Genomic DNA, 12,803 nt, shown 5'->3' on the forward strand with positions numbered 1-12,803 from the left:
ACAGCATATTAAGCAGGAGTCTTAGCCCCTGTTTGGAGGGGTCTGAAGTGTTGGAGAAGGGGTTGAGTTCCCTTGTTATCATGCCACAACAATAAAGGACTGTTGGAAGGGCAACCACAATCATAGGACTGATTTGTGGGCAATTTTAGTGACACATTTATAGGGCCACAGTGAGGAACTGCTAACAGCAATTGGGAGATGAAACTTGGATGGCCGAGAGACCTAGAATGGACCTCCTAACCAAGCCGCAATCACCTATAATGATAGCAAGGCAAATAGGGGTACTTTCCCTATACGTTAGGCTATTTGGTGTGCCCTAACCAGACTAGTACATGCACAGAACCCTAGGCAGAAATCAGCAGTAGCATGCAGAAGAATTGAGGGTTGTTTGTGGACTCATGGATAGATGCATGGGACAACAAGGCAACTAGTACAACAGTGCTAATATATATGGGACAGTTGGGCTACATGGTGTTGCCCAGAATGTTGGGACAGCACAATGATGGGACAACAATGTCATTATGGACAACAACTATGATGGGACAACCCTATGACATAGGACAGCAGTGACATTGTGCAATAGCTGCAGAGTGGGACAGCAGCGATGACATGGCAGCAAAGTGGGACAGTAGCTGTGACATGACAACAGCTATGACATGGCAGCAAAGTCGGACAGCAACTGTGACATGACAGCAGCAAGCATGGTGCAGCGTGGCAAGCATGGACAGCATGACAAGCATGGAAAGCGTGCACAACATGAATAGTTGTGGCAACCATGGTGCAGCATGGCAAGCGTGGACAATATGGATAGTTGTGGCAAGCACAGTGCTGCAAGCACATGAGACATGCTGTATGACAACATGGTTCAACAATGGTACATGGGACAACAATGCAGCAATCATGAGGTCCAGCAGTGTGATGATGGGTGCAATATGGTGCAGCACGGTGAGGTGCAGCATGATGACGAGATCCAAAACGATGATGGATGAAGGAGTCATCTTGGAGAATCAACTGAAGCAGCATGTCTTCAACAAATCTCATGTATCATCTTTTTAGAGATGATCTATGCTCTTATCTAGATAAGTCAAAGTGTTGACTTCTGCTGTAAATGTACTATCTCTCTCTCTCTCTTGCTGTGCTGAACTATTGAAGAACATATAAGAAGAATTGATCAAGGGTTTCCCCACATTGGAGTTTGTCCCTGGCTAGTGCCACATCTTGTATCCTCTTGTCTTGGCTTGTCTTCTATGATTTATGTTTATGTTCTATCTGCAGTTTACTTTAATCCTGATGTGATTGCTAATCTGGAAAAGATATTGAGCTAACTGTGAAAATTGAAATAAATTGCTCTAAGCATAGAACATACCTAAACTTAACAACCAGACCAAATCTTAAGCAATAACCAAGAGATACAATAATGTGCACACTTTGCCATAAATGACCACAAGTGAAGTGTACCATCATTTCAACAATTTCTTATATCTTAATACAAATATGAGGCATTTTTTCAAAACAAATTCTAGTGAAAGCTTGGAACTCAATTCATGAATTTTATTTGTCTTGACTCTTATTGCAGCTTATTGGTGGAAAAAATTTGGTGGTCTGCACCCTAAATTGCAAAAGTTTGCAATTTGAATTTTGAGTCACACATATAATGCCTCTGGGTGTGAATGCAACTAGAGTATCATTGCACATATTACAAGCTAGGAAGAGAACTTGTTCAGAACAGAAAATGGTTGCATAATTTGGTCTTTGTTCAATACAACCTTTGATCGAGATGCAACCAATTCTTGAAATACCCCTAATTTAGAAACCAAAGTCTTATAGGGTATTAATCCCTCCTAAAAATGGGTTGCGGACAGTCAACCAACAACATTTGCAATCAATGACTTACCGTAGATGGACTTCAAAGCACTTCCAGTGCCACAGAATCTAAACATTGGTGTTGGACGTTCAAGGGCATCAACTAGTGATTTAGAGATCAACTAATGGCAAACCTATATAGAGATTGTAAAGGAAGAGGATTTAGAATTGTTTGTTTACATAGTATGCTTTGATTGCAGACTCTAGTATGAAGTTCTCTGGACTCTAGAGGTGATTTAGAGCCTCAATGTTTATGTATTTTGGCTTATATTGTATTGCAATTGGTGCCATTTTTCTATATACAACCTTCATTCTACATATATGAGAAAAATTGCATTCATTGTCTATAATGGTTTGGATCTGCATTCATGTACATAAATAGAATTTCTTATATCAAAATTTAAATAATTTATGTATATTTTGGTTGGCTGAATTTTTTCCTGATTCTGGTCTGGTTAATGGTTTTCTACTCTACTAGTTCAGTTCCAGTTCTACTTCTGAAAACTATGCCTTAAGGTTTTGTTCTTCTTGTGGTCTAACCAACCCAAATGTCACTTTAAAAAAGGGATGAGGTTGGGTGTAGTTCCCAGGTGAATATGATAGAACAGCTACCCCTTAGACTTAGCATCTAAGCTGAAAGGACTTATTATGCAAGGTAGCCCCTTTGGGTGTATCATTGGAAGCAACTTCCAACCAAAATAAAAATAAAAATAAAAATAAAAAATTATGGAGAAATACAACTCCAGACTACAAAATTTGATGATGTAACAATTGATCATTGCATATAGGTCCATCTTCATCCACCAAGGCATTTGGGTAAACTATAAATGACACTCATTGGTTCTCTATCATGGTAATTTAGTTATAAACTTATATGTCATCTGCAGACAACAATTGTGTCTCTAAAACCCACCACTGGTGCTCCATTGGATGGCCATCACCTCATGTTGAAGGGTAGAACTGCACTATTTGTTGTTCATTAGATAATCACCAGATTAAGCACCCCTCTATCTCAAGATTTCCATCAGACTCTACAAGCAAGTTGTCTAAGGATGCCACTGAATTTCCTATGTCAACCTTTATGTTTGTTATCTCATTCTTGGAAATGCTGTCAGATTTAACATTTTCTTAGGGTTTATAATATTTGAATGGGCATCATCCCTCTCTCTTTTTTTAAGTCTTCCAAGGGTATATGCATATTGTCTCGTTTCATTTTTTAATATGAAATAGTATCTTACTTTATGCTGGAACAATGAGTTCCAACAAGGACAACATCATTATAGAATTAATACCAAGCCCAATAACACATTTTGATTTTATCAACTAGACCTTCCATCTTTTTCCTTTAACTTTTTTATGCAACCAAACCAAATACTTACAAACATTCAGGACCTAGAGTCAATTCGCACTTCACAACAAGGTCATCTTCTTGTTCTGGGAATGTCTTGTGACTCTTGTGCACCTGACCCATTCAACTTTCATAATTCTTTTCTTGGTCCCTTTATTTTAAATGTAATCATCATTGCAATATTTTAAACATTTATGTCTTCACACGAAGAAAAGAAAATACCTTTGTTCCAATTGATTGAAAGAAATAATATTGGGCATCCACATTTGCAGTTTTTCTTACTGCATCTACCACGTCTGTCACTAATTTCTGTACTTGTCTTTCTTGTTTGCAACATCTACATTTCTGGGTTCTCACATCCCGGTCTGGACAAATTTCCTTTATTCTTAGTTTATGCCCTCTTTGGTCAATCTGCTTGGATTCTGGAAACATTTATCTATCTGGTTCGTGGGTACTGGTTGATTTTCTCTTGGGCATTTGTCTGCCCTCATAGTTCTACTTCTACTCAAGTTTTTGTGGAGTTTGCAACATATCTATCTTATTTCTTTTGTCCCCACTTCTCTATTTTAGGTTGTTCAATTTCTGTGGACATTGTAGACATCATTTTTGTCTTCAATAACACTAGTATGTTCCTCCCAATTCTATTTTTCCTATGGTGAAAATTTTATAAACCTTGTAGAGAAATTAATATGCAACCTTGCAGACATCTTCTCTGGGTATTTTTATTTCAACTGTTAACAAGATTATTTCCTTTTTTAGCATCTTTAGCTCTACTGTAATGGTGTGGCTTCTCTTCTTAGTCTGGCATCCACATTCATCACATATGTCTGACTTATGTCTACAATTTTCCTTGCGTTATGCTTCTGGCATGCCCTTACCACAATGTTTAAATGTTCTTTCCTGCTCTCAATATTGCGACAAAGTTTTCCTGCCCCTTTCTGTCTGGATCTGCAACTGCATTTCTGTGACTTTTTGTAACTTTTTGTGACTTCACAATTCTCTGCCACTGACAATTCTTCCAGTCTTACCTTAGTTGTTTATTTTCAAATACTGGAACCGACTTCACATTCTTGGACCACTCGTGGGAAGACACAGAGGGAAACGTTTCCCCAATGTAGGGGGTGCATCTCCCCAAAAGAGGTGCTTTTGGGTGCACCCCCCTCAAAATGGGGACACCCACAAGCACCCCTTTTGAATTTCAAGAATTTTTGTATCGGGAAGCCTAATATTTAAGCTTGTGGCCCTATTATTGCTATGCAATTCATGGAAATGTTAAATTCTTAAAGTAAAAGTGCGTCCTTCTACTTAAATTTTTAACATTACCATGAAATGACTCGGGATGTTTGAGAGTGGTTTTGACCTCATTGGATTTCATATGGAGAAAGTTTAATTTTAGATTTCACTCAAAATCCAGCAAACTTAACATTTTTTCGGGATTTTAGGATCAGGGGGATTGCAACATTTCCATTTGGCTTTTGTCATGTACGAGGGTATAGAACTAGTATTTAATAAAGAGCACCAAGCCCTTTGTGTAAATTGATGTTAGTGGCATTGGTTGTCGAACTCCTCTATCATGACCCTACTAAAAATGTACCCATCACTCAAACAAAATCTTGACTTGACATGCTACGTTTTTCTATCTTATTTTAATGCTTAGAGGGTGATATTGATGACGAAGATCCCAATATAGGTAATGATTTTGATGATATGTAGGTAGTTGTTGTAGCCTGATTTTTTTGGATGCTAGAGGTCATCTAGAGCCTGTTTGTTGATGTATTTTCGGTTCAGAGATGGATTGCACTCAGTGCTATTTTGGTTATGTGCACCCTTACATGCTATATAAATGAAAACTTTTGCTTATTTATGTATAAATGGTTTGGATTTATATGGATGCACATGAATCTATATATTTGAAATTTGAATATTTTAGGTGTTTTTGGTCAACTAGTTTTTTGGTCTGGTATTTTTACCAGTTCCAGTCTAGTTCGAATCAGTTCTCAACTTCTCAGTTCAGATGGTTTTCCAGTTTAATCACCAGTTTGGTTTTGATAACATTGGCATCTACTATGGTCTATTTTGCTTAGTACTAATTAGATTCTAGAATGATGAATGATGAATATGGATCAATTTATTTCATCATTGAATCTCGTGGTGTATGGATGAATGATGTATGTACCAATATGAACAATGAAGATGGATCAGTGTATTTCATTATTTAATTCAATTATGTATGGATCAATATATTTATGCTTTCATTATTGAATATATATTTTAAATATGTATAGGAAACTTAGGGGGGACGGGGAGATGTCAGGGTATATATAGATATATATATATATATGTCAGGGTATCCCACCACATCCTCCCTGTGTGTCTCCCCACACTCGCATCTCCCTGTCCCAGAGTCTTGGTGGAACATTGATTTGACCTGAATCAATGCAATCACCATACAAACTTGTTTGTAGGTAATTAATTTCTTCAATGAGGTTATTGCAGTATTACGCAATAGAAATGTGCTAAGTCATTCAGAACCATAGCTGCATAAGAAAATTGTACGGTTGCAAGAAATCCAATTTATTAGTTCATAAACAATTAAACCAAAGATATCAGATAAGTGTAACAATTATATTAGGACATACGTGTGATTGGTAAATCAGTCGAATGAACAAAATCTGCCTAACTGTTAAAATAAACCCTTATAACAACACTGTGGATAGGTATTCATAGATATTAAATACAGAGGAAATAAACCCCTATCACAGCACTCTGTGTATTCATAAATATTAAAAAAAAATATGAAGTAATTTCTATAAAACTGACTTGGAGACTCCAAACTCTGGATAGATTGGGAAAATCAGTTATGCATAATTGAAAATTTATGTCTAATGCCAATTAAGAACAGGGTACAAGAGGTGATAAGTACTTTGGATATCATTTCTTTCTCACATGTATAAAGAGAGTTTAATACTAATGCCAATTAATTGTCTTAAGAAGATTTACTCTTGCAGGAGGGTGCCTTAACTGAAGATGAATTCAGAGAGGAGACTCTCCTTTCAGTCTCAGAAAGACAGTTGTATTAATCCTTAGTTGCTGACAGAAAAGGCTGGATGTGTCAATTAGACCTTGTTTTTGTTTTAGCTGGTGATAATATAGGGTCATTGAGTCCTGATTTTGTTTAGTGGCTTGCCAAGGTGTCCTTGTGGAAACTAAGAAGACTGTACTTATGTAATCATAGGACTGCGTTTACACTGTACAGACAGTGAAATGCTAGTATTGAGGCTACGTCTCTTGAGTCTGAACAAGACAGCTGAATGTATATTTTGATTTCAAACTCTGAAATATCAAATACAGTGATCTTGGGAAAAAAATACTTCTATAAAATTGGAGTTTTTAGGACTAAACAGACCTTGATATTTGAATCTTTGCCTTTTAAATATTGACCAACATCAGTAACTGTCCCTCCAGTTCCTATCCCAGCAACCAAAATGCCAACCTTCCCCTTTGTATCTTCCGAAATTTCAGGTCCAGTGGTCTCATAATGGACCTACAAAAACAATTGAAAGGTGATGTATTAAGTGGTCATTAAGCTTAACTGTACTAAAAGACAATAAAGTTGTTTTAATGTACAGTCATGACTAGAGAAAAGTATAGACTCTATGCAAATGGAGAGTAAAAAAAAAGCACAAATAGCGAAATAAAGAGTGCCTAGCGCATCTCTTAAAACAGTAACAAATATAGGCTAGAAAGTTGTAATATAATTTATTTTATATTTTCCACTATTATTTTATAATATTCTTTAGGAGGCCCATTTTAGACCTCAAAATTTCTCTAATGATGAAGTGGGTAAAAGTAGATCTAGTCAAATCATGTACGAAATAATTAATAGCTAAATTCATTTATGAGAATAGAGTAACACTATTTGGCTATCCCCTAATAATAATCAATGATAGGGGAACTTATTTTATCAATGCTACAATCCAAACTTTGATTCAAATTTTCATGATTGGTCACATAAAAACCATTGCTCAACATCCCCAGGCAAATGGCATTGTAATATCATTTAATAAAACATTACATAGAGGGCTAACCAAGATATGGAACCTCGATATAGATGATTGGGATGATAAATTCTCAGTTGTCTTGTGGGAATATCGCACAACATATAAGCAATCGACTGGGTTTGCATCATTCAAAATTGTTTATGGGAAAGAGGCAGATGTACCACTCCACTATACCTCAAATGTTGCAAGTGTGTAAACTATCCTAAAATATAATAAAAAAGCAAAAAAGGGATGAACTCGTTAAATACAACGCTTAGAAGAAGATAGACTCTATGCAACTCACTAGCAACAAGTTATCAAGGGTCAGCAAAAAACATGGCATGATAGAAATCTGCAGGCCAAGAACTTAAAATTCATAGACTTAGCTATGTTTTATGATAGTTGGGTGAAGGAAGAGCCTAGAAAGTTAGAAATTGCAGTGTTTGGACCCTTTGTTATTGAAGATATGTGTTCTTCAAGGGTTGTACAGTAAAAGAAATTACAAGGGCACTTATTTAAATCACTTTTCGATGGTTTCCAACTCAAAAAATATATCTCTTGATAAGTATTGGCATGTGGCTGGTGAAAACCTCTATGAGGCACTAGTCACATGGGCTAGTCTAAAAAACACATTGGTAGGCTAAGCTAACATTTTAAATGTATATTAGTATATTTCTATTTAATATTGTCATTTAATGGATTAAGTTAGTAAGTTAGTAGAAATACTATTACAAAATCTTGGGAAAAAAATAATTGTACCATCAAAACAAAAGGTTGTTAAGGAAATGGGGCAAGGATCATATTTGATAAATTATCTAAACAAGGAGGCACAACAAAGGAACTGACATCATCATAAAGGAAGAGAAGAATGTTGCAGGGAATTCAGAGAACATCATTACAGAGAAATTGACTAGACTAGACCGAATAAAGCAAAAATCAGAAGCACAGGGGTTTCACTTAGGGAACCTTTGACATATCACGTGCATTCGTGGCATATTAGACAATACCCTCAATTTGATTACATATTGGAAAATCCATCTAAAAATCACATTATTTAACCCCCTACCAATATGAACCCAATATAGCTTCCCAATTAAAAAAACCCCTATTTCCCTAGAGATTGTAAGTATCCATTTTTCCATTGGCATTTTTTATACCCCTTTATATTTTTTTCATTAACTTTAAGCTCCATTTTTTATATTTTCCAGTATAAAAGCCCTTTACCCCGTATATATCTGCCAATATATTATGTCATTCTTTCCTCAATCTATATCCCCAGTGAAGCCCCCGTGATCAAAAGTTGGACCAACCAACTGACCGACTCGAATGAAAGGACCGATATTATACATCAAGTTGGTGATATCGACCAAAGGAGGTCATTTTACTTGGCTGGAATCATTAGGGTTTTCCAAAGGATGAATTATTTCCTATAGAATCTTTGTGAAGCAAAGAAAATCCATATAGATAAGTGTTGCACTATGATTGCAAATTTATTTTCGAATACATGATTAATTTCATATTTGAGAATATATGAAGAATAAAGTAATGAATTGAGTACCCAGAGAATATATGAAGAATAAAGAAATGAATTGAGTACCCAGAAATAAGAACACTAGGAGATGGTTCATTCTAAAGCAAAAAGGAATGAAATACCAATGACAACTAAAATGAAATAAATCTTAAGAACAAAATAATATGACAAGTTAAATAGACATATTACAAAACACAAGAAGAGAAGTGAGAGCTAGAAGATGTGATGTGGGAGGCATACTTGTAGATATTTCAAAAATTTTGAGGCTTTGTTTGTGAAGGTAGAGTTCTTATAGGCACAACTCTGAGACTTCCTATCTAGCCTGTAATGGATCCATGGAAGGGAAGTGGGACAAACTTAGGGATTGTAAAGTAAAGAAGGGGGTATAGTTCCTTGGGTTGTGTAGGGTAATGAGAATGAGAGATTAATGGTTGGAATTGTTACAAGGGTCATTAAACTATGAAATTGTTGAGTTGTTTTTACATATAATTTATGTATATTTGTATATAGTGTACCAAGGACAATTCAAGAATAATGAAAGTGGAATGTACTACCCAAAACTTGATTCTCAAGCTGTAATATGTGCATGTGCATATCAATTATAGGATAGTGACCTAGCTTGATGTTGGGATAGAGTGTCCATAATATTTTGGGCCAAAAATCCTACACTAATAAAATGTTGAATAGCCTAATTATGTAATTTTACATAATTTTCTATTAATAAAATGCATCTTGGTTGCAAATCAAGTTAGAATAGAGAGTATGGAAAAGGTAGTAGGACACCACAAGAGAAAAAGGGGGATAAGGTTTTAATAGAAATCACTAACAAAAAGAAATAATATAATATCCCCAAGTCTTATGTGATAATTCATATATTATTTCCTAAGTTCACAAGTGTAGGAATGAGTTCCCAAGTCACGGGCATATGATCCTTGATGACAACTTTCCAATAGAGAGATACATATTTAAAGCATGGAAATAGTGAAAAATAAATTCATTTTCATTGTTATTCTTTTCCTTTATAGTCTAGGTATGGTGTGCCTTATCTTATAAAGGAATAAGGCCCTACTTCCCTATGAAACTTGTAAATCATAGGTAGGATTATATTGCCAATACTCCTTCCATTTATTAGGGGAAGGTTGGAGCACTCGAGGGGGAATTGGGTCAATACGAATAACCAAAATGTGTCATAATTCATATATTATTTCGTAATTTCATAAGTATATGAATGAGTTCCCAAGTCACAGGCATATGATCCTTGATGAGAGCTTTCCAATAGAGAGATACATATTTAAAGTATGGAAATAGTGAAAAATACATTCATTTTCATTGTTATTCTTTTCCTTTATAGTCTAGGTATGGTGTGCCTTATCTTATAAATGAATGAGGCCCTATTCCCCTATGAAACTTGTGAATCATAGGTGGCTTTCTATTGCCAATACTCCTTCCATTTATTAGGGGAAGGTTGGAGCACTGGAGGGGGAATTGGGTCAGTACGAATAACCAAAATGTGAGGCTTGGAGGGAACCTAAAGAGTCCATTATTCTAGTTATAGTTCCTAGAGCCACAACTCTAAGACATCTTAGTTGGTCTATGTTAGATCCCTAGATGTGAAGTTGGACAAATTGAGGGACTTTGAAGTAGAGAAGTGGGTACAATTCCTTGAGTTATGTAGTTTGATTGGAATGAGAGTGTGGTTGGAATTGTTATTAGAGTTTTATACCTTATCCTAGACATTACTTGTACTGACTATGAGACTCGATTGGATTAGATAGTCATTTCCATTATGGAATCATAGTCCGAACTCTCAGGTGACCTACTATTGATAGAGCTAGAGTAACAAGGTTTATGGATAGATGGAATGTCGAAGGTCTATAGCTAATTAGTGTCATTTGCACAAGGTAAGTGTTAGAAATATGGTTCCATGTGCTTAATGTTGTGTTACATCTTCTGTGTGTGTGTGGTTTATATGTGCTTATGCATGTTGATATTGTTGCTCTTGTTATTTTATGTGTTTAATATAATGATAGTATATATCATATTGCATTATAGGGAATCATTATGGTATCGAGGGTACCCTAATGAAGGAATTATACCTAGTAGAGTGACCACAATGTGAAATTGAGGTATTAAAGTATAGAATCTAGTTGTAAGAGCCTCTAGAAAAGTGAAATTTGTATAATTAATGGTATAAAAGTTGTTAATTTATGGAAACTATGAGCTAAGTTGAAATAATTTTGAAATATACAATCTGTATAAAGTTGGAATTATGGCTCATATAGGAGTATATGCACATTACAAACTTTACTATTTTCTTATATTTTCCCTAATAAAAGGTAAATGGTTGGTTGGGTAATCTAGTACTACATCAATGCCATTGAGTCAATCTTCTTGCTACTTGATGTTAGTGGTTCACCCTCAAAATTCAAATCAACCATCATGGAGTGTTTCTTATCTTCCAAAGCTGATAATTGTGCTTACTGACTATCAAACTTAGAAATTTTCCTCTCTTTGGAAAATCACTCACCTATTACCATTATCTACCTCACTTGATGATTTTTCTCTTAGCATTCAAAATTATTAAATTTAATTATGTTTTGGGATATGTGCTTAGTATACTTCCATTCTTGACTACAATATGAAACACTAAACATTCTCATGGTTAAATGCTACCACTTTTCCCCTAATTTCGCATTCCCTCATTTTTTTGTTCCTCCTTCCTTGATATTTTTTTCTCTCCTTTTCCCAATTATTTTTCACGACTAAGCTCATATGAAGCCAATATGACAAGAAAGAACTATGTTTTCTTATCTCTAGAGTGTTGCATAATGTCAAAATCCATGAAGAAGAACATGCCATTTTTTAAACTTAATTTTGTATGCATTGGGACTTTGAGGCTATTATTTTAGTTTTGATGAAAATTAATAGGTTAGTGTGTGAAAAAATTATGAAGAAAATGTTAGATAATCCAAAAATACAATTCTAATAGGTTAGTGTGTGATAAAATTGTATTTTTGGATCATCTAACATTCCCCCCTATGATCCAAAGATGTCCTCAAGCTAGTTTATTGTCCTTCTGAAGATCAAATCTCCGACATTTTCACGAAACCGCTTGGCAGAATAAAATTGACTAAGTTCAACTCCGACATTTTCACGAAACCGCTTGGCAGAATAAAATTGACTAAGTTCAAGGATGAACTTGGTATCTGTTGTAATGTATCTTTGGATCATAAGGGGGAATGTTAGATGATCCAAAAATACAATTTTATCATAGGTTATAAAATTAAATTAAAATTATTATTAATTTAAAATTATTAAATTAATAACTATTATTCTAGAGTGTTTAATTATTTAGAATTAGTATATTGTTGCAACTAGAATTATTTAGAATTAGGCTCTATTTTAGGAGATTTGTTAGCTAGTTGGTTTGAATAGCATTTACTGTAAATGGACACTTGTTATTTAATAAGTGATCCATAATTAGAGGTAGTTAGGACATGGAGCTTTTAAATAGCTCATTGCAAGCAAAATCAAATTATGTAATTATTTTTTTCTAATTAATAAAATTACGTGTCTGAGGAAACTTCTGCCATTATTATGGTATCGGAGCTCCAGTAATGCTGCAGTTGATGTGAGGAGGAGATTCCAACTCTACAAGTTTTTGGAAAACTCCATTGAATCATTCAACAAATGTTTGGTATGAAATTTGTCAAGTTTTTGTTCAAAAGAGAAAAAATTTCATTATTTTATTGATTCTAGATTTTGAAATCTAAAAATCATTATTTTCAATTATTATCGAAATTGTTGTCTTGAATTTGTATTATGGTGGAGGTAGCTAAATATATAATATTTGAGAGGCCGAGGCCGTGCCTGACTATTTTGGACAGCAAAGCCATCATATTCCTCACCTGCAATCGTATTCTCATTCATCATTATCAGAGCGTCTTGTTTTTTTTCAAAACCCTATCGCAAATCATGGCCTGGGTTGGCAGTGCTACTTAGACGCTCCCACTAATGATTT

The 12,803-nt window shown here is 34.9% G+C and overlaps 1 protein-coding gene across 4 annotated transcripts in view; it reads right to left on the reverse strand.

The window, feature by feature from the left end:
• LOC149196976 (jacalin-related lectin 3-like) overlaps positions 1-12,803 on the reverse strand; it is a 140,507-nt gene that overhangs the window by 96,303 nt on the left and 31,401 nt on the right. For 2 of the 4 annotated variants that reach the window (XM_089405697.1, XM_089405698.1), the window contains one exon: positions 6,618-6,755. The exons of the other annotated variants lie outside the window; for them this stretch is intronic. In XM_089405697.1, the coding sequence (XP_089261823.1) occupies positions 6,618-6,755 (138 nt within the window). The remainder of the gene's footprint in view (positions 1-6,617; positions 6,756-12,803) is intronic. 4 annotated transcript variants of the gene reach the window in all.

The sequence above is a fragment of the Pinus tabuliformis genome, chromosome 2_2 (assembly GCF_031772625.1).
Source record: "Pinus tabuliformis cultivar Carrire ecotype Pingquan chromosome 2_2, CPIR1, whole genome shotgun sequence".
Lineage (NCBI taxonomy): Eukaryota > Viridiplantae > Streptophyta > Pinopsida > Pinales > Pinaceae > Pinus > Pinus tabuliformis.